Source organism: Hemicordylus capensis, chromosome 3 (genome assembly GCF_027244095.1).
Source record: "Hemicordylus capensis ecotype Gifberg chromosome 3, rHemCap1.1.pri, whole genome shotgun sequence".
Lineage (NCBI taxonomy): Eukaryota > Metazoa > Chordata > Lepidosauria > Squamata > Cordylidae > Hemicordylus > Hemicordylus capensis.
This window is the reverse complement of record NC_069659.1, coordinates 244,075,696-244,097,698: the sequence shown is the minus strand read 5'-3', so window position 1 is coordinate 244,097,698 and position 22,003 is coordinate 244,075,696. Positions and strand designations below refer to the sequence as shown.

The 22,003-nt window shown below is 43.5% G+C and overlaps 1 protein-coding gene across 1 annotated transcript in view; it reads right to left on the bottom strand.

Moving 5' to 3' along the window:
• FAS (Fas cell surface death receptor) overlaps nucleotides 1-16,099 on the bottom strand; it is a 35,448-nt gene extending 19,349 nt beyond the window's left edge. The window contains exons 1-3 of the mRNA XM_053310560.1: nucleotides 15,972-16,099; nucleotides 7,529-7,616; nucleotides 2,832-2,954 (exon numbers count right to left, since the gene is read on the bottom strand). Coding sequence (XP_053166535.1) covers nucleotides 2,832-2,954; nucleotides 7,529-7,616; nucleotides 15,972-16,004 — 244 coding nt within the window. The 5' untranslated portion in view covers nucleotides 16,005-16,099. The remainder of the gene's footprint in view (nucleotides 1-2,831; nucleotides 2,955-7,528; nucleotides 7,617-15,971) is intronic.
• Between the last annotated feature and the right edge of the window lie 5,904 nt (nucleotides 16,100-22,003).

Genomic DNA, 22,003 nt, shown 5'->3' with positions numbered 1-22,003 from the left:
ATTGTTTTTATATTTTTAGCTAAATACTTTAAACTCATTTTTATTATGTGTTTTAACTTTTGTAAACTGCCTTGAGATTGTTTTTAATGAAAGGCAGTATATAAATCTAACAATAAAATAAATAAAATAAAAGGTGCATCACCAGTGCTTATTAGGCAAGACATGCCCTGATGGGGCCTGTCTTTAGTTACCACACTGTGGGGGTAGAGCGCCAATCCCATCTAACATCTGCCTCTGTTCTGATCAATAAATTGTGGCCCTTCATTTCCATACACTTGTGACTCATGTCTTTGGTGGGTGTGGGAGCAATGGGGTGATCTAATTTTTTTTCCACAGCTCCTGTTACATAGGAGCAGAGGATGCTGAAATATACTAAGTCAGGCCATTGGTCCATCTAGCTCACTATTGTCTTCACAGACTGACAGTGGCTTCTCCAAGGTTGCAGGCAGAAATGTCTCTCAACCCTATCTTGGAGATGCCAGGGAGGGAACTTGGAACCTTCTGCTCTTCCCAAAGTGACCCCATCCCCTAAGGGGAATATCTTGCAGAGCTCACATATGTAGTCTCCCATTCACATGCATCCACGGCAGACCCTGCTTAGCAAAGGGGACAAGCCATGCTTGCTACCACAAGACCAGCTCTCCGGTTCCTTGAAATATGCAGCATTTGACATCAGAAAAATGGCACAGCACAGAGACAACGTTCCCATTATTTGACATGTGTGTTACATGACACAAACCATGTATCCACAAACTGTTTTGGTGGAAGATCTCTGGCTTACCCAGGCTCTTGGGCAATCAGACCAATCAGCAGTTGTGGCATATGCTTTTATGTGAGTGTGACAATACAGAGATAGATATATAGCAAAGAGAGTATCGGTGCCATGCAAACATACAGACAGGAGTGTGATCATTATATTGGCTGACATGATGCTCCGTGATACGGCACTGCTGCACACTGTGTTGGCTCTACTGTGGACTTATAAGGCAGCCCTGATGCTGCAGGGAATGAGCTGTGCAAGCAATGCTATCACATTTAGTCCAATCGAGGTGAATAGGAATAAGTGTGATACTTCTGATTGCACAACCACTTGCTTATGAGTCCTTAGCAACCCTGATGTGGTGTGCAGTGACGACAAGACATTGCACATCATGTCAACCATTATTTTACCTGGGGAATTCCAAGGGTAATGCAATAAGGCATGTCACTACTTTTTCAGTTACTGCCGCCATAATCAAATCTTCAAGTTGCTATTATATATACCCACTGGCAAGAGAACATCTCCTACTATAAGTTCATATTTTTACAAAATCATTAAATGTTATAGATAGTGTATGAAGCATCACAATATATCAGTAACAGAATCAGATTTTTTGGACATCATTTCTGATTCCGTTACCAATGTATTTTGCATGCTTTGCAAGAATATGGCTTTATAGTAGGAGATGTTGAGCTCATTCACATGACACAAGCTGCTTAGGTAGGAGGGACTGTAGAGGATTGCCCAAGCATCCCGTGCTGTCTGGGCCATCAGGAGGCCTCCCAACCCAACTGCTGCAGACCCAGGTAACCTACACCTGCTACCCAGGCAAAAGGTGAGGTAGGAGGGAAAAGGAGTCTGTCCTACCTCACATTTTGATCCTGTTCACCACCGCGGGTTTGAAAATGGCCACTGGGAGCAGAGGCCATAGAACCCAGAGTACAGTGTGGCCAGGTGATGAGCCTTGCTGAATTGGTGAGGGCTGCCTCTCTGCTGCCCATGTGGGGCATTGTGGCATGTGGGAGGACTTCCTCCTCCCAATCCCACTTCAGGCATTCATTGCTGTGCTGGTTGTGTGAGTGTGTGAGTGGCAGAGCCCCAAAGAGGCTCCGATCATCTGAGGGAAGGTAGGTAGGATCCTGCCTTCCCCCTAGCTCCGCCCCCACCAAATTTGGTCATGTGAATGACCTTGTTCTCTTGCCAGTGGGAATACATAATATTAACTTCAAAAATTATTGCTACAATCATTGAAAAAGTGGCTACATGTCTGATTCTATTAACCTTGGAATTGCCCCATTGAGAATCTACCCTTCAACATGCTGAAAACCCAGGAGATGCTCTACAGTGGCTGTGCAGGATTGCCAACTCTTTTTTCCAGACAGGGCTCCTGTACCTTTAACAACTCCATGACAAACAGAATATTAGAAGGGAAAGCTTTCCACATTTTGGCACCAATATGCTGGCAAAACCTTCATCTGTTGGATGTCTGCTTCTCAGACAGCTGAGCTGTTCTAAACCTTTCTTTGCTGCTTGCTAGCTTGAATGGCATAGAAAAGCTGGACAACAACAATGTTTAAATCAAACAAATTCCAGTGATGGGAAACTGTGCCATAGAAGGGATTAGTTAGTGCACTCCCAGGAATGAAAATTCCTAATGTGGGATGCAGCCCTAAGTACAAGCAGTTTCTATAATCCTTAACCAGTAGTGGACAAACTTTTGGGGGGCAAGAGTATAGATGTCAATTTCCAAGTCTGAGATGCTGCCATTCTAGAACATACTCCAGTATATGTGTCATCTCTACCCTCACCCATGCCTTAGGATAGCTTGCCTTTAGTCTACTGAACCCAGAAGCCAGCAACAGGACAACAGCAGAAAGGCAGACAGCAGTCTGGTCTTTTTCAATCCTGACCAGATGAAACACAAATTTCTGCTCCATATGCATTTTGTGAAACTTCTGTTGCAGGTGGATCATCAGCATCTGGAGCTTTGGGCAATGAAACGTACTTAAAAGGCTTTCTTCTGAGTAAATACAGAGATATTGTAAAATGAAATTGTAGATTACAAACATACCATGCTCCAAGTCACATTGGTTGCACCGCAGGCAATCGGAATGTTGATTGCGATAATCCATAAACTCTTCTCCATTTTTGCATTTTTTACAAAAGTGTTCATTTGTTGAGCATAAAACGTAACCTACCAAAAACAAAACTAAGTATAAGACAAAGACTGGAAGCAAGTATGATGATCCCCTTGAATGTCTCAGATTTCCTTCTACTATTCCCTTACAGGATTACTGAATAAGAACAGTGATTAATATTTGTGTGGTGGACTTTGCACACTGTTTCCGGTGTGCATGAGGTGGTGTGTATTAGAGCTGCAACAAACGTTTGCATGCCTGGGCATTTTCAAAGCAAAAAATAAGTACACTGCTCCTTTTATGGAACAATAAGAAAAAAACCACTTGGCAGCTCATTGGTTCTGAAACAGAATGTGTTACTTTTTTTTTTTTTAACATTTATATCCTGCTCTTCCTCCAAGGAGCCCGGAGCGGTGCACTACATACTTAAGTGTCTCCTCACAACAAGTAGGCTAGGCTGAGAGAGAAGTGACTGGCCCAGAGTCACCCAGCAAGTATCATGGCTGAATGGGGATTTAAACTCGGGTCTTCCCAGTCCCAGTCCAGCACTCTAACCACTACACCACTTGCTGGCAGATGTGTTTCCTTATGTTAGTTTTCAAGCAGCCATTTTTGGCTTATTGTCTTTTAAAATTAGGAAGAGAAATGTATCTGCTAGCCCTGCTGCACATCTGGCTGAGTTGTAGTTCCAGGACTAGCTCTCTTATTCGAGCTATATCCATCAGAGTTGTAACTATTAGGTATTTAGGATTATATCTCTTTTTATTTTCATGCATGTTGTTTAGCTAGTTATTATGTTTTTTACTGCCTTATGATGTCTTATCTGTTTTTTAAGCATGATGTATTAGCTATTATGTTTTATGTTTCATGTTGTTTTAGTATGCTTTAATATGACCTGTGGCTACAACAATAAACTTACATACTAACAGGAGTAGGGTGTGGGAGCATCTGTCTGGTTGCCTATTATTCCTATTCCCCTAACATCCATCCCTTTGCAAAGGGTTATTTTATCTGGTTTTATTGCTGCTGTCTTCTTTTTATCTATACTATTGTTTATTTGATGTTAGCCATTTTTTAAATGGCTTTTAAACTTCAACTTGGAAAGTTTAACTTTTAACTTTTTAAATGTTGTCCCAGAGGGCAGTGCAGCATATATTAAATAAAATAAATGGGAGGGGTGGCAGTTCTTGTCTCTACTGCGCTTCAGCCCAAGGCGTCTTCACGAGAAAATCTGGAGTCTTTGGCTCTAGCTGTATTAATTAACTTTGGGGATTCCAATCTTATTTTGATTAGTATTTATATACCCCCAATTGATACATGAGTATATACGAAGGAGATTTTGTCTAGATTGGAGGTCTTTATCCTTGAAATTCGGGCTTCTTGAAAGGATGTCTATTTGATTGTAGCCAGCGACTTTAATGCCCGTACTGGCCCATATTATAATTTCACCTTCCAAAAATTTCATCAGTATCCCTCAACTCTACTTATCCCTTCCCCCTTATTTGTTAGGCAGTCCAAAGACTCTAGATGCAATGCCTGTGGTTTGAACCTCTTGTTTACAGGCCATAAGGCAGAGCTACATTTGCTTAATGGTTCAGTACCGTCAGATTTTCCGGCTGAAATCTTACACTGGGCAGGCCCCAAGCCCTCTCTGATTGATTTTGGTGGCCAGGCCCCTTGCCCCAAGGTGGGCTGTGGCCCACGCAGAGTAAGATGGTCTGACGCGCCTTCCACACATCTCTCTGCACTACTTAACTCAGCCAAAGCCCGTTTTCTGCAATTATGGCTGGACCTTCCAACTTCACTGATGGCTCCTTGCTCAAATATTATGATGATATTTTGTCCTTAGTATATCCTGTGCTTGCCAACTTTTCTTTTCCACCCAGAAAACATTCAAAACTCCCTTCTCGCCCATGGTTTGACAAGGATTGTCAGGTGGCGAAAAGGAATTTATAAAGTGCATTCAAAATTTACGTGGAAGATTCATCTAAGATCAGTGCTCAGGAGGTACACAACATGAAATTACAATATAAGAAATTATTTAAAAATAAGAAATTCCAGTCAATTAGGAATAATTGGGCTGAATTAATAGATGCAATTAATAAATGAAAAATCAGACCACTTTCTGGCAGCACGTTGCTCATTCCCTGGAGAGAGCCCCCTCTCCTCCATCTTTCATTATATCTGCAGTGGTTTGAGAGCGTGATTTCTTTACTTTGTAGAAGAGAGCTGATGCTGTGGAGGTTAACCATGATTTGAACATCAATGAACTACCTAGTTGGAATCCTGTCTCTTGCTCAGAAGTTGAAGATCTAATTAAGCAATTTAAAAAGGGAAAAGCTCCCGGAAATGACTTTATTACTACTGAGGTTTTACAGGCTCACATGGATTGGTGGTTCCGGAGTTAGCTTTCCTTTTTACTTATATTAATAACACGGCAAAAATACCAAGGGACTGGGGTGTTGCGACCTATCTACAAAAAAGGCAGAAGAGAGGATCCAGCAAATTATTGCCCCATTAGCCTTCTAAACATAATTAGTAAAATCTATGCCAAACATCTACTTGCCAAATTGATCGACTGGATAGATACGAACAATATCTTGGCCCCTGAGCAGGCAGGCTTCTAGGCAGGGCGTTCCACCATAGAACACGTGTTTACTCTACAGTTCTTAGCTGGAAAATATTCCCACAATCCAGGTTCTGCCCTACATGTAGCTTTCATAGACCTAAAGTCAGTGTTTGATTTTATTTCTAGAGAAAGCCTTTGGCAAAAATTGAAAGATCTCTCAAATGATAAGCGGCTACTGCTCCTAATTTCCAACTTGCATGATAATACCTGCTTGAAGGTATGTTCGCTGCAACCCCAACGGTTACCTGTCATCAGAGATTCCAACTTTTAGAAGAGTGAAACAGGGTTGTATTTTAGCTCCTATCTTGTTAAATATATATATTAATTCTGTGGTGTCCCAATTAACTGTCACCCCCATACATCCTCCGAAATTAGTGCAGAGGCATGTTTCCATTTTGCTTTATGCTGATGACATGGCTATCATGTCTCAGACTCCCATTGGCTTAAAACGAGAACTTGGTCTTCTCAGAACCTTTTGCGCAGATGAGTTTATTGAAGTTAATTATCATAAAATGAAAGTTGTGGTATTTGCTAAACACCCGAAGCATTATAATTCGGTATGAATGGACATAAAATCAACAAGTTAATTCTTATAAATACTTAGGCGTAGTTTCCCATTCATTGGGTACCCACAATGCTCACCTAAATTCTATAATGCAGAATGCCCAACTACTGATTAATTTGATTAAATCATATCATTTTATCCAGGGTGCTTCTTTTATCCGTGCTGCAATTAAACTCTTTGTTGCAAAAGTATACCCACACAGGCTTGGACGGGCAACAGGGTTACTGGTGCACCCCAGCCGTGTGGTGCCCCTGCGCCCCAACTCCCACCCTAATTACCTATTCTGCTTAAAACCTGGCACCCTCCCCACATGCATTCCACTGCCCTCTCAGCGCCCCCGGTCCGGCCCTGTGTAACCCATAACTTTTATATGGAGCACAATTGGGGCCCATAAGAAACTTCTCTTTGCTGGAAGCTACCCAAACTAAATTCATCAGATCTGTGCTGCAGGTGCCTTGTTGTGTGCCCAGTGCTCTTATCAGACACAAGGTAAGACTTATTAGGTTGGAGACATGCTATTTGAGATGCATCATTCTCTTCTGGTTAAAATTCATCTTTGCCCAAGTGGGCCTAGCTTCTGTAATAATGATTGACAGCTTTAACTTTAAATGGAAGTCCCTGGTTAAAAATGTGGTAAACATTCCTATTTCGGACTTTCTCAAGCTGAACTTACTAGGTTAGGGATAGATCAGGCTACGAGGGCCATTAAGCAGCGCATCTTAGATATGGAAATACAGGTGGAAGTGGCCAGCCTCAAGAAAGGCTGGGAATAGGGAGAATAGGGAAGAATAGGGAAGAATAAAGAATAGGAAACCAACTTGTCAGTTTTAAACTGGCAGAGTACTTAAGTAACACACTAATTCCTAAATTTAGGTGTGCCTTAACGCTTGCCCGTGTCAACACGCTGCCTTCTGCTGTTTTGGAACGAAGATCTAAAGGGATATCATTTTCATCTCGACTCTGCCCATGTGGCTCTGGTGCTGTGGAAACTACTGCTCATGTCATCCTATATTGTGATTTCTACAGGGACATTTGGCTAAGATTAATTTCCCCGCTTCTCGAAAATTTCCCTGGCCATTCTGATTATTTTTATCGTAATCTTTTATTGTCTAAATTTTATAAGGGGATTTCTGCCAGAATGGGAAGATTCTGTTATATGGTTTGTAAAACTCATTCTGATTTTTTGTAATGTTTTTGTTTTTGTCTGGTCTAGGACTGAAATAAAGTGCTATCTATCTATCTTAAATAAAAGAAATAAAACAGTTTATTTTGTAAAGGGGTGCAAAACATCATGGAACTGTGTGCATTTGTTCATGGGGATGAATAGCTTCACAAAATATGCCCCATCACTGTTTCCAACAGTCTCTTCAGCTGTCTTGCAATAATACAATCAAACTCACGAGCGTCACAACAGAAATCTTCAAAAAGATACTTGCCTGGTGGACATTTCTTATCCCTTCCAACAGGCTGCTCACATTGAGAATTATTATTAGAAGAGGATCCAGCACTAATCAAGTCAAGTATCTGTGGAGAGAGAAAAATGCTAGAAAAATAGTGGATTTTGATGCATTATGGTCGTGACGCCTTGTCTTTGGGCCTGTTCCAATCATACTTTATCCATCAGCCCAACTACAAGTAATAAGGATGTTTATGTTTCTTGAACATGCACATCTTTCCCCTCTCTCAGTGCTGTGGCACCATTCCCTAATTGTTTATATATGAAGGGGGTGGTTCATCTGAACCACTCCACTACACATACTGCAAAACTACAAGTACAAAGGAACAAAGGAAGCTGCCGTATACTGAGTCAGACCATTAGTCTATCTAGCTCAGTATTGTCTACACAGACAGGCAGTGGCTTCTCCAAGGTTGCAGGCAGGAATCTCTCTCAGCCCTAACTTGGAGAAGCCAGAGGGGGAACTTGAAACCTTCTGCTCTTCCCATAGTGGCTCAATCCTCTGAGGGGAATATCTTACAGTGCTCACATGTGGTCTCCCATTCAAATACAACCAGGGCAGACCCTGCTTAGCTTTGGGGTCAAGTCATGCTTGCAGAAGAGTGGTTTGGATGAACTGCCCTCCCACATGATTAAAGAAGGCACCTCAGCATGCCAGGAGGGAGGACATACATGTCCATGAATGCTTGTGTCCTTTGCATTTGTGGTGGGCAAGTGGATGAAGTATTGTCCAAACCAGCCCCTGTGTCACTCACACTGGGCTATAGCCACCGCCACCATTCCACTTACTGGGGGGAGCCCATAGTGCAAATTAACCTGTTTGGTATCTGCTCAACACTCAGAGAGGATGGAGAAGAAGGACCAAAAGCCAAATTGTAGACAGGAATGAGGTGGTGGCCACAATAAGAACCATAATCAGTTGAAAGAGGGGAATGGAAGGCAGGTCGGGAAGGGTTTGAGAGCCTTCATGGCTTGTGGTTTAGAAGGTATGAGTTCAGGGGGAAGTAGGGAAAGGCTTCTTGGTGGATGGTTCTGGGAGCAGCTTTGGTCACCGAGAAGGACCCTGAGGAGCTCTGATCTTGAGTCTCCCTCTTTGTGAAGTAGAGGATAACAAGGAAGATGCTGAGCAAGTGCTGTAAGCCTAGGTGGTGCCAGAGGAGGACGAGGGGAACAAGTCCCTCTGTGGACAAGTATCTTGTCCCTCATCATTGCCCCCATGGTTGGAAATCTGTGGTAACTTGAAGGAACAGCACCGCTTATGATGTTTTAACATTTTTAAAAATGTTAAACATTTCTAAAATCACAACACACACACACAAGGGCTATTCTCACGACACGAGCTGTCTGGGGTAACCCAGGTGGCTCATGTCATCTAGAGTGCTGGGAGCCCCTTGCTCCCGGCTGCTCCAGCCAAGGGTACCCCAAGACATTTACCCAGCTTTTTACCAAGGTAGAATGAACTGTGGGTTCATTCTACCTCGGCAGGCAATAGTCTGGGTGATTGACAGCGGGTAGAAGGCTTCCCCTCAGCCCACTGCCATTTTGAGCAGTGAGCCAGGGAAAGGAGTGGCCAAACGAGAGCAGCAATTATTCTAATGAGAGCAGCCACTGCGCTGTTGGCAAGGGGCACTCTGGGATGGAGGAGGACTTCCTCCTTATTTATTTATCTCATTCATTCATTCATTATTTCTCTATGTAAACCGCTTTGGAAACTTTTGTTGAAAGTCGGTATATAAATATTTGTTGTGGTTGTCCTCCCAATCCCAGCTTTGTCCTCCACTGTGCTGCCACTCGTGTGGGCACATGGCATGGCGGAGGCAAAGACGGCCGCCATGTCTCTGGCGAGTGGCGGCCAGAGGTCGTGTACACAACCTCGGCATCTATTTATCTATTCAATGTTTTTAAAAATAAAATATTTCCGATTTAAGACCAAAGTTAAGGCTATCTCAATATGGCTCAAGCTCCACAAAGTCAGGAAACTCAAATCTGAGGTTGATGCCTTAACAGACGTGTCATGTGATCAGTAATGAAGTTGTGCAATATCACAATAATGAATGTACCTTGTGCAATGTAAGTTGTGTTCGCTTACAACTTACCCTCCAACACCCACACTTTTCCTTTCTCTCTCTGTGCATTTGTGTTGTATTTGTGCATTTGTGTGTGTGTATTTGTGTTGCATGATGTTTGTGTTGTGTATGCAGAGGCTTATCTAGGGGAAATAGTGCCTAGGGCAAGCACTGAAATTTCGCCCCCAGTCCAAACATCTGACACCCATCTTTCAGATAACTTTACCATAATATCAGCTCAAAAATACAAGCCAAGCTCGTTAATCTTTTAATATTTCAAAAACTATATAGCAGTGGATTTAGCCAGACCAAAAAATGCTGGAAAACTACGAATTTCAGTATGCTGGGGCTCATGAAATACCCAAATACTATGTGGAGGTATACTTGGAAAACTAATCAGAAGTGCCTGTCTAATTCTCTATTATGAATTGTAGCATCACTATTACATAAGTTTTAAAAATAAATGTAGAATTTGACTTTCCCCAGTTACTCTGGAAATAATTAAAGGATATGCAGAGTAAACTGTATCACTGCTAGTCCTTGTACTAGCAGAAGATGTTGACAACCTGCATAATGCATTGCACAATAGGCTTCACAGCACATTTCACAACTGTGTAGCACAACCTTGTATATGTTTCAGAGAAGGTCTAGTGATTGCAAAACATCATGGAGCACCACAACTTTGCAGAGCTCTGTAAACTTTAGTGTGCACAACTTCCCTCATTATTCTAGTACAACACTAGCCCGGATGTCAGCCCCTGTTCTGCTATCCTTTTGCAAGTACACTAGTGCAAGAGATTGCCCAACTTCAAACATCTTCATAGCTCCATGACCATCTTGCATACGTGCAACTTTGTTCAGTGCACTAGTGCAGCATTCGTCTGTATGTCAGCGAAGTACATTTTCTAGGTGACTGGAGACTTATGGCAAGCAAGCGTACTTGAAACCATAGACTGGAAATGACACTGAATTTGAAGCGGGCACTCAGCTGCCTGTTAAGCCAAGAGATAACCCTTCCTTCATAAAATATAGCACAATACAGAGCAAATCTCCATCCTTCCTTTTACTAGTGTGTGCCATTTCATATTTTTGGTAAAATACTAGTGCCTCAGTTCAGCAAGGTATTCCCATGATATTCAGACGATATGGATTGGCATCAAGATGCAGTTACACATTGCAGGGTCCATCTCTGTGCTATGGAAGGTGATGGCGGCATCAGATGGGGATGCACATTCAGATCATAGGGAGCAGAATGCAAAAGAGTTGGAGCAGGCCTTTTATTTATTTATTAATATTATTTATATCTCAAAAAGAACCTATTTCTCAGAAGCATTTATTAGTTATAGAATCATATTGTTATCTTGCAAATAAAGCTGATGCTTAACTTCCCTTTTTTAAAGCAAGTTTTTCTGTTTCTTTTACCCCAATATCCATAGCTTTGTTTATTAGTTTGTTTATTAACACAACTACCACAACATACGCTGCTTGGAACAGTGTGGCCTACCATCTGTTCTTTTGAACCTTTTCTGACATGGCTTATACCAGGGTTTCTTAACCTTGGGCCCCCAGATGTTGTTGGACTACAACTCCCATAATCCCCAAGCAAAAGCCATTGCAGCTGAGGATTCTGGGAGTTGTAGTCCAACAACATCTGGGGGCCCAAGGTTAAGAAACCCTGGCTTATACTATCTGATAGGGAGGTTGTTGTAGAGGGCCTGGAAGATATTATAAATGCTTCTCTGAAGGAGGGCCAGATGCCTCCTTCCTTGCCTTAAGGAGGCAATCATTAGACCTCTTCTGAAGAAGGCTGCATTGGATCCCTCAGAGTTCAGCTATTACAGGCCTGTCTCCAATCTTCCATGGCTGAGCAAGGTAACTGAGATGGTGGTTAGGGATGTGCGAAACATTTCGGGTACAGAACAATCTGTACCCGAAACAGCCAATTTCGGGTGATTCGGATCCGAACTGAATCACCCTTCTAGCCCTCCGAAAGTTTTCGGAGCCGAAACGAATCACTCCCGTTTTGGCTCCGAAATATCTGTTGTTTCGGCCCTCCATTTTGTAGCCAATAAATGCCTTCTTCTTCCCCCTCCATTTTGAGCAATGATGCCTATTTGAATTTCCCGCCTTTTTGCCTCCCAATGACTTCAATGCAAAAAGGTCTGATGTGACGTCTACTCGAATTTCGGGTACCAGGGGCAAAATAGTGGGGTGGGGTGGTAGTGCCTAATGGGTGGAGGCTACCACCCCAATTGCAGAGGGATTGGGCAGAGGGCTGATTTTTTGTGAATATTTGAGGTTTTAGTGTCTTTGTGTCTTTGTGGCATATTTGGGGCATAACGTGGGATTGGGGGCAGAAGAGTGGGGTGGGGTGGTAGCGCCTAATGGTTGGAGTTTACCATCCCAATTGCAGAGGGACTGGGCAAAGGGCTGATTTTTGGTGAATTGTTGAGGTTTTGGGGTCTTTGTGGCAGATTTGGGGCATAACGTGGGATCGGGGGCAGAAGAGTGGGGTGGGATGGTAGCTCCTAATGGCTGGAGTCTAGCACCACAATTGCAGAGGGATTGGGCAAAGGGGTGATTTTTGATGAATTGTTGAAATTTACGTGTCTTTAAGGTTTTTCCTCATAAGGTAATGGAGGTTTCAGCAGCCCCATAAGTGCACTTGGGGGGTGCTGGGGTGGTCCAGAGCGAGTGGTGGTGTATTGCACATAGGGTGCCAACCACCCCCATGGGTTGCTAACCCATGGCGTACAGGGTTCTGTTGTTTCTGAGGTGTTCTGAGTGTGGATTCTATGATAGCAAATGAGATTTTCAATGAGACACCATGAATCCACTCTCTGCCCAAATCCTTTGAAAAAATTCAGGTAGCTTCCTTGCCCCTACCTTGCACTACCACCAACCCCACACTGCTCTAGCCCACCCCTTTCCCCCTGACGTGAAGCGATACACCCTCCATTATACCTAATGGGGGAAAACCTTAAAGACGCATAAACTTCAAAAATTCACCAAAAATCAGCCCTTTGGCCAATCCCTCTGCAATTTGGGTGGTAGCTTCCACCCATTAGGCACTACCACTCCACCCCACTCTTTTGGCCCCAGGACCCATTTTTTAATCCGAATCGATTTGGATTCGGATTAATTCAGATCCGAATCAAATCGGGGGTGAATCGGAAGGGCCAGATTCGGATCCAAAATTAATCGGGGGTGTTTCGATTCAGATCCGAATCGAAACACCAAAAATCCGAATTGCACACCCCTAATGGTGGTGGCCTGATTATCTAAACCCATTTCAGATTGGTTTTTGGACAGGCTATGGGGTGGAGACTGCCTTGGTCAGCCTGATGGATGATTTCCAATGGGGAATTGACAGACAGAGTGTGACTCTGTTGGTCCTTTTGGATCTCTCAGTGTCAGTTGATACAGAATGCAACAGCCAGTTTGGTCTCTGGGTCATCTTGAAGAGACCATATTACTCCTATTCCTATATTAAAAGAACAACACTGTCTACCAATAGGTTTCTGGGTAAAATACAAGGTGCTGGTTATATAACCTATAAAGCCCTAAACATCTTTGGCCCCGGGTATTTAAGAGAACGTCTTCTTCACTATGAGCCCCATCACTAGGGATCTACACGGAACCAAGCAGGGGTTGCTAAAAGGGGGTGGGACTTTAAGGGTGGGGGAGGGTGCACTTACCCCCCCCCCCCGCTTTTACCCTGCCGGTGCTCAGTTCCTGTAAAATCCTTCGGGGCGGCAATGTACCTCCCAATGTACCCGCCCCTTCCCCTCTTCAGCCAGAAGTGGCAAGAAGTAGTGGGTGCATGTGCACACGCTGGGCGTGCCTGCATGTCATGATCGAGCATGAGCCCATCTGACGTGCATGAGGACGTGGGTGACGTGTGCGCACACATGCCCAGCATGTGCACGTGCACCAGGTACTTCCGGACACTTCTAGCCAAATAGGGGAAGGGGCAGCAGGGAGGTATGCTGCCTCCCCGAAGGATTTTACAGGAACCGAACATGGGGGGAGCAGGGGGAGGAGTAAGTGCACCCTTCCCAGCCCTTCATGTCCGGACCCACCCCCCTCACTGCCAAACGTTTGAACCGGCCAGTGTTTGAACCTGTTTAGAGGCCTGTAAAAGGGCCTACGAACAGGTTCGTGCACTTCCCTACCCATTGCCTATTGAGATCATCTGGAGAAGTTTGCCTGCAGTTGCCAACAGCTCATCTGGTGGCCACACAGGGACAGGCTTTTTCTGTTGTCATCTGAGACTCTGGAATGTGCTCCCTGTTGAAAAAAGAACCTCCTCATCTCTGAAAACTTTTAAGAAGTCTATAAAGATACTATTATTAACACAAGCTTTTAGCTAGACTTGTGTTTTTAAATTGTTTTAAGGTTTTAATTCCTGTTTTAATTTATGTTATGTTCCTGACTGCATTAAAATCATCACATAGGAAAGTGAGGGAATTTTTCTACTTTATTTCTGTGCAGGGAGTTTTTCACATGAAGGAGCCACCAGACTTTACCCCACCTGCAGTCTAATGTGGTTTAGAAGAAGAAAGACTCTTACTGACCGTGACTGGTTTTGGCATAAAAATGAGTCACCGGTACTTTTTCCTTGACTTAAGCTCAACAGCAAATGCTAAAGCTCACAGTTACCACATGCTCTTTCCCTTTCTCCCCCAATGTGTTCCTGGAACTTCCCTTCTTGTTTGTAAAGTAAAATAAAAACAAAAACTGCTATAACTTTAAGAATCAACCACAGAAATTAATATACAGGAATTCATTTTAAATCATTGCCACTTCTCTTACTTATTTATTTATTCATTCATTCATTCATTCATTCATTTGATAAATCAATACCTGCCTCTTCAAGTTGTTCAAAGTGGCTTACATGTTAAAACACACACGCAATGATTTTTCCCCCCGCCAGTGGCTTACATACCATTAGAGTATGCCCCATGCTGCTCTGCATGTGCATACACCATGGCAGAACTGAGCACCAGGACTGCTCCGTCCCAGCATAAAGTTGCACAAATGCAGCACAGGTTTTGCAATGGAATGCCCAATGGAAATAATGTTTGTGCAACTTTACTCTGGAGGGGAGCTGCCTTGATGTGCAAATTGCTCAATGGTGTTTACAGACACAGAGCAGTGTTGGCACTGCTCCAACTGTCTTGTGGCATTGCATGGTACGTGAGCCAGTATAGTGGAGGAGTTGTGTTTCACCATTCTGACATTTTAAGTGCTGCACATTATATTGGTCAATGGGCATTCAATTTAAACTGTCTGTCCAATCTGCCTGAACATTTGCAGGTTAACTAGGCGACAAATGACAACACCTCTCCAAACCTGGTACAGATCAGGTGTAAAATGGATGCGATGCAGCAGTTTAAGAAAATGACATTTGAATAGAAAACCGGTTAGCTACTTTTTTGCCACCAGATAACACCTATTAAAAACAACAACACTGTGCTTTTAAGTGTTTTTAAAAATCAGGTATATGCAGAAGCAAAACCTTGTGTAGTTTTGAGTGGGGGAGGGCAGGAATCATCCAGCCTCAGAAGTCCCTATAATAATAGGGCTAAATCAACTAAGGGATCAGCAATTTTGCTCACTGAAGGTTCTGAAGCCAATTAGAAGGGCCAGGGTTAGAAAGTTCTATGAAAACTGAAAGGCCGCGTTAGGAGAGGCAGGGCCCCGACAAGTTCTGGGGAGTATCTTCCTGGTTCTGAACTTGATAAGAAGTACGACGCTTCCCTAAAATGCCACCTATATAATCAATGTCCAGCCATTTGAATTAAGATGTTAAACTAAAGATATTTATACAGCAAAATAAAGCAAAGTACTCAACGGGAACAAATGGTGAACTTCCCCTTTAAAAAAAACACACCTCAGGATTGCATCATAAGCAATTACAAACTATATGTGAGTTTGACTTTTTCCTCATCTCCCCACGTCATCTGAAAAGCTATCAGGTTGTTTTGGTGGGGTGGGTGACTGTGTAACCATTTTTGACTCAATAATGGGATTTACTATATAAAATTGCACCTTTGGTAAATTAACATTTTTGAAGTCCAAAGAGACTGTAATCATCTTTCCTGTCATAGAGCTTACAATATATGGTTTCCTTCCTATCTCTGGGCAAGAAAAAGCAAATGTTTCTGCTCCAGTTTATCATACAGCTCTGTCCACCATCCGGTTTGTTTGTTTCCACGTCTCAATAGCCTTCACAATAACCGGGAACTGAGGAAAAAAAGCAAAGTGACAGACGGCCGTACAGAGGAATATCCCTCCAGCTACTAAAATGCTTCTTTAGGAAGTGCTGCAGAAAGGGAATGTAAGCGTACTTACAAAAAAGAGGAGGAAGAGGCAGAGACAGTCCATGTTGCCTTCACCGTACAAGACGACTTCTAAAGAGAAACAAAAACACTTCTGAGAAATGCCCTCCCCTTTTTAGTCAGCAGCAATGTAAATAAAAGTCTTGGCTTCGCAAGATAGTGACACGCTGCCTGGGATATCTTATGTTATTTCGAGGCAGCAAGATTCCCTGCCATTGCTGCTCTTATTGGCAGCAATGTTCTAATTCCACTCACTTTAATTCAAACTCAGTTCAAGGGAAGATTCCTTAAAAGAAATACTTATTGTAGCACATAGTTAACTTATTGAATTTGTTAGCGCACGATATGGTGATAATTCTTCGCTTAGAAGAATTACAAGGATTTCTATGTGCAGAGGAAATGTGTGTTTCAATCAGAGATGGCAATCTGTCCTGAACTCATCTTGGATTGCCTCAGAAAAAGCTTTCCCCCATTTTTAAAAAAATTGGAATTGAGGCATTTTGAATTCAGTCCCAATCTCCCTTTAAGCAAAACTTCCCCAGTTGGCTGAAAAGGGGAGGGGATCTCTTCCTCCCTCTCCTTTAGGGTGTCAAAGGAAAAAAAGACCCTGTTGGCCTTTGGGAATTTTAGTTGCCAATGAAGTAGCCCTCATGAATGAGAACTTTCTTCCTGTTACATGCTCTTGGTATCGAGGAGGGGGTGGGAGGGAGAGATCAGATCTACCTCTTTCCCATGACAGGAACACCACAGTCACCTCTGCTCTAGACTATCTATTTTTTGCTTAGAGGGAAGAGGAAGGGGGTTGGGGGAATGCTGGCTAAGCTGGGAATTCTTTTCTGATTTTATTTTTATCTGAACTGGAGAAGAATTTGAAGTGTTTGTTTCTCCTTTTTAAGAACCCAAAAGCTCATATCTGGACATGAGACCTGTAAGTGCCACTGACCAAGGGCGTAGCTACTATTGACCAAATGGGTCCAAAGAACCTGGGCCGCCACGCCCCTGGGGCCGCTCCTGGCACCCCAGCCATGCCCCCTGAATGTCACACGCCCTGCAGCTGACATCACACGCCCTGCGTCTGACGTCAGATGCTTCAACAGCCAGCACTGAGTTTCCAACATGGCCAGGAGTGCCTTTCCCTGCTTGGAAAGGCAGAGAAACATAGGGGGCATGGCTGGGTGTCTGACATCTGACACAGGGGGAATGGCTGGGTGGCGCGGCTGAGGCAGCAGGCTGAACTGACATCTCTATGATGAATTTGAAGTGGTGAGAACAAACTGGGTTTGGCTATCATCATCATCATCATCATCATCATCATCTGTAGTAGTGACTTGTCTTAATGAGCTGCAGGACACCAGATGTGGTGAAGCTGCCTCTGTTCCTGGCAGCTCCGGTTGTGCCTCACTCTACCATCATGCCCCGCCCTGGGTTAACAAAAGCTCTGCTGCCTGCTGGCTAGCCATTCATCAGGAAGAATTGTGTGGGCTAGAAGTTCACGCAGTTCTATCGGATGAATGGCCAGCCTGCAGGAACTGCAACTCTTCTTAATGCTGGGGCAGAGTGGTTTGGATGAGAAGGAGCAGCTGGAGCTAGGAGCAGCCGGGTAGGGATGTGAACAAAATCGTCTGGCCTGGTTGAGTTCAAGGCCAAACCGGCCTTGAACCCCACCAGGCCAGTTTGGCCTGGCACCCCTCGAACCCCCGCCGGTTTGATTTGGTCCGGGGGGATTGTGAACTTTTAAAAGTTTAAGGTAATTTTTTAAAATGCTCCTCGGGTTGCCAGGGGAATGCTTGGAAGTTCCCCCTCCCCCACTGGCCTTCAAAATGCCCCCCTTGGGCCTTTTTGGTCCTTTTTTCAGGCTTTCCTAAAATGGCACAGCCGCCAAAATGGTGGCTGCCATGCATGCGCAACTGGCCTCTTGTGGGGCCTGCCATGTCCCACTGCCTCGCAGAGGCCATTTGCGTGTTGGACATGTTTTTGGTGGTCATTTTTAATTTTTTTAAAAATGGCCACTGCACATGCACAAATGGCCTCTGCAAGGCCTTGGGCCATGCCAGGCCTCGCAAGAAGCCATTTGTGCATGTGTGACAGATACCATTTTGGCCGCCGCACCATTTTAGGAAGGCCTGAACGGGCTGAAAAATGGGCCTAAAAGGTCCACAGGGGGCATTTTCAAGGCTGGTGGGGGGAAGGGAAACCTCCACTCACACACACCCCTCCGCCAACCCAAGGAGCATTTTTATGGCAATTAAAACAAAACAAAACAAAACAAAACTTTAAATGTTCACAAATCCCCAAACTTCAGGGGAGGTTTGGTCCAGGTCCGGACCAAACCGGGGGTGGTTTGGTTCAGGGGTTGAACTGTCGACCCCTTGAACCGCAACCACCCGATCCCTACAGCCGGGAAACAGAGGCAGATGCACCTCGTCAGGTGTCCCCCTGGCTCCTTAGGATGAGCCACTACTGATAATCATCTCCTGGTGTTGAGCATCCAGATGCATTTGGCTGGCTAGTGGGGAGAAATTAGATAGGCCTTGGTCTGATACAGAAAGGCAAGACTGTATCAGGCTAATAACTCTGTGCAAGCCTGACTTGGGGCCTAGCTGTGAGGAATAGGATTCTATTATCTATTCACCAGGGGCTTGAAAGATCAAAGCTTCAAAAGAAGGCAATTTTGAAACACTGATTTCCGAAATAAGAGGTTATTAATTCTGTTCTGTAGTGCTATGAGTTTGTGGAATTAGGTCAGGTTGGCAAACCCATTAAAATAAAATATATGTGCATTCCTTCCAGCTTTGCTAGTGATAAACATTAAGTGTAGAAAGGATTTGTTGATAAGGAGCAGGCCAAATGAACAAGCCAGTTTCATGGCACCTGGTAGGCAATACCTACCAAAGTAATGGTTAATGGGAGATACTTAAGAACATGGCTCTTAAAACCTCCACTTCACTTCAATGGGGCTTGTGCATGAGAACTTCCCAGCAGATGGGCTCCCCAAGATATATTCCCTTACAGAAAGTTATGTTTTTACCCCCAACAACCATTTGCTGATGTCTTATTCCTTTCATTTCAGTTAAGTGGTAGCATTAAAAATATGCAGCACAAAGGCTTGATGTTACGAATGTGGCATTTATACAGTAAGTTGTGGAAGCTGCAGATATGAACAGTTGTTTCTGCAATGACATATCCCTACCACTAGATGTCCATATAGCTCATGTCTCTTTTATTCAAGAAGACAAAAATGAGTATAACCCATTCTAACAAGATATTTTAGGGGTGTGCTTGGATTACGGTTAGAGATCCGGTCTGAATTTGGACCAGTCTGCAGTCCAGTGAACTGGTTCAGCCCGGTTTGGTCCAATGGTTTGAGGCAGCACCGGCAGGGTGCGGGGGTGCGGTGGCGAGCAACACTTTTAAAAGTAAATACACAGGTCCTTACCCATGTGACCGCGGCTTCAGGCAACATTCCTGCTGTGGCAGCACACCCCCCAGCAGCCCACATGCAGCAGTGACATGTGATGGAGTGAGCCATGCCTCCCACCCACCCCGGCACCATTACTTGTAATATCTTTATTAGAAATCACCAAATTGACATAAAATCTTGAGCAACTAGCTTTTGGCTTCTTGAGATGATGGTAAGAAAAGCCCAAGTCTGGAGAAGCTGGATCTGGTGAAATGGCCCCAAAGTCTGCATTTTATAAACGTCTTAAGATGGAATCAGAGCTTATGCAGACTCATGCTGATTAGCTGTACTAGGTGCTAGACACTATCTTATGGCCTCTTACATATTGATTGGCTTAGTAGGGAATATGCTACTTCATTATAGACGAAGTAATTGTGCCAAAATTTCAATGATTTCTGCATGTTTGATGAGAATCAAAAACTTTTGTCACATGGATTTGGAGGATGGGGTGAGGCTGCACCTAAGGCAGCAGTGTGTTCTGCTTGCTTTAGATTGAAAAAGGTTCTTGTCTCTCCAGGCGGCAGCAGAAATTCTAGAACCATCACTTGTCTCCTGACAGTGGATCCATTGTTTTCCCCCCGGAATGCACCAGAAAATGATTCAATGTTGCACATCTGCTCTATTGTCAACATTTGGAAAACTTTCTTGTCCCCACATTAATGTTTCAAAGTACCCCCCGTTTGTGCCGTCCATGAAATATTGGTTAAAAAAATGAATCTTATATTAGTCTTTAAGTCCTAGTTCCAGTATTCTCGATGAAGGGTGCCTTACTGACAATGATGAGAAAATTGCTCAAAGTAGTCCCACTGAAACTAAAAGGAGAAGTTAGGCAATGTCTAACTTGTCCTTTCAGTTTGAATGGAAATACAAACTGGATCAGGCCTTGGGCCTGATCCAGCTGGGATGTTCTTATGTTCTTATAAGGGGCTTAGACAAATTCATGGAGGACAGGTCTATCTATGGCTACTAGTCTGGTGTCTATATGGGCCACCTCCAGCCTCAGAGGCATGATGTCTCTGTATACCAGTTACAGGGGAGCAACAGCAGCAGAGAGGGCACGACCTCAACTTTTGCCTGTAGGCTTCCCTGAGGCATGTGGTGGGCCACTGTGTGAAACAGGATGCTGAACTAGATGGGTCTTGGGCCTGATCCAGCTGGGCTGTTCTTACTTTGAATAATTCAGCCATTAACATTTGACAACTGTGGTTTTTTTAAAAAAATCTTTGATAGTTACTTCAGTAATTGTTTATCATCATTTGTGATTACATGGGTTCTGTCTTTGATCAGCTAATCTTATAATTTGTGTAATAAATGGACAGGGCTCCAGTGCTTTAATTTTATTTATCATAGAATAGACTATGAAGAAAAGAGCCAGGGATTCAATTCCCCCATGGGGAAAAAACTTGCTTGCTGCACTTGTTGCATCCTCAGCCCTCTCAATTGTTGTTTCTACTCTACACCTGATAACTTGGTCTACATTTATGTGAATGGGTTGCATTTATGTGGACTGGGTGACTACAGTGGGTCCAAATAAAGACAACCCATTCAAGTGTATGTAGATCAAGACCAGATGGAGTGTAAAACATCAATGAAAGCCTAAGAACTGGGTAACTGCTGTTGGCAAGGATGCTCTCATGTAGGTTGAAAACCTTTTAACTAGGGATGTGTATGAATCAAATTTTTAGATTCAATTAAAATTAAAATTAAATTTTGAAAATTAGTTCTGAATATGAATCAAATTCAAAAATGTGTTTTGAATTTGAATTAAATTTGAACCAATTCAATCATACTTGGCATCCTTTAAAAATCATTTAGGGGGCCTGAATGGTTTAAAAAAGATGCCAAATGGCCGTTGAATCAAAATTGAATTGAAATTCTAATCTAATTGGCCTTTTGAGGGGTGAGTTGATTTGGATTCGAATCACTTGAATCACCTAGATCGATTCACACATCCCTACTTTTAATAACACCTGCAGAAAACCACTTTGCATAGATACTTCTGTGCATTTATAAAAATGATAATACTAGATTTTGTTATAACATCTCTATGGGTGAGGAACAACAGAAGGCAAACTAACAGGATAACAGCAGTGAGAAAGTATATATTCCCTCACTCATTAAAGCCTAACTCATATGGTACCAATGGCTCAGATAGTCACAGAATGGCCCGTGGTATTGCAGTGCCTCACACAAAGTGCCAAATTCTGCCTTGCTTCAAAACTTTGAAAGTAGCATGTGGGGTGAGAAGGAGGGAAGGTTGCCAGCAACCACCAAGCTTAGCAAGGAGTGTGAGGAGAGGTGCTCCTTGCAATGCTCAGAAGGGTCAGAATAGTCCTGGAGAGCTGCTCCAATGATGGAGGTGGGGCATCTTGCCACCTTGTTGGTGCCCCAATTATCTGCTGCCTGAGGCAACTGCCTCACCTTGCCTTTTGAAAAGAGTGTTCCTGCATAGTTGTTTCACCAACAGCTGGACATGTCACTGAAGTCTGTAATAACATGATTTGGAATGCAAGTTTGTTCAGCTCATAATGCTCAGGTGTTTTACAAATAGGCCTGTGCACAGCCTAGAATTTTAGGTTCCAATT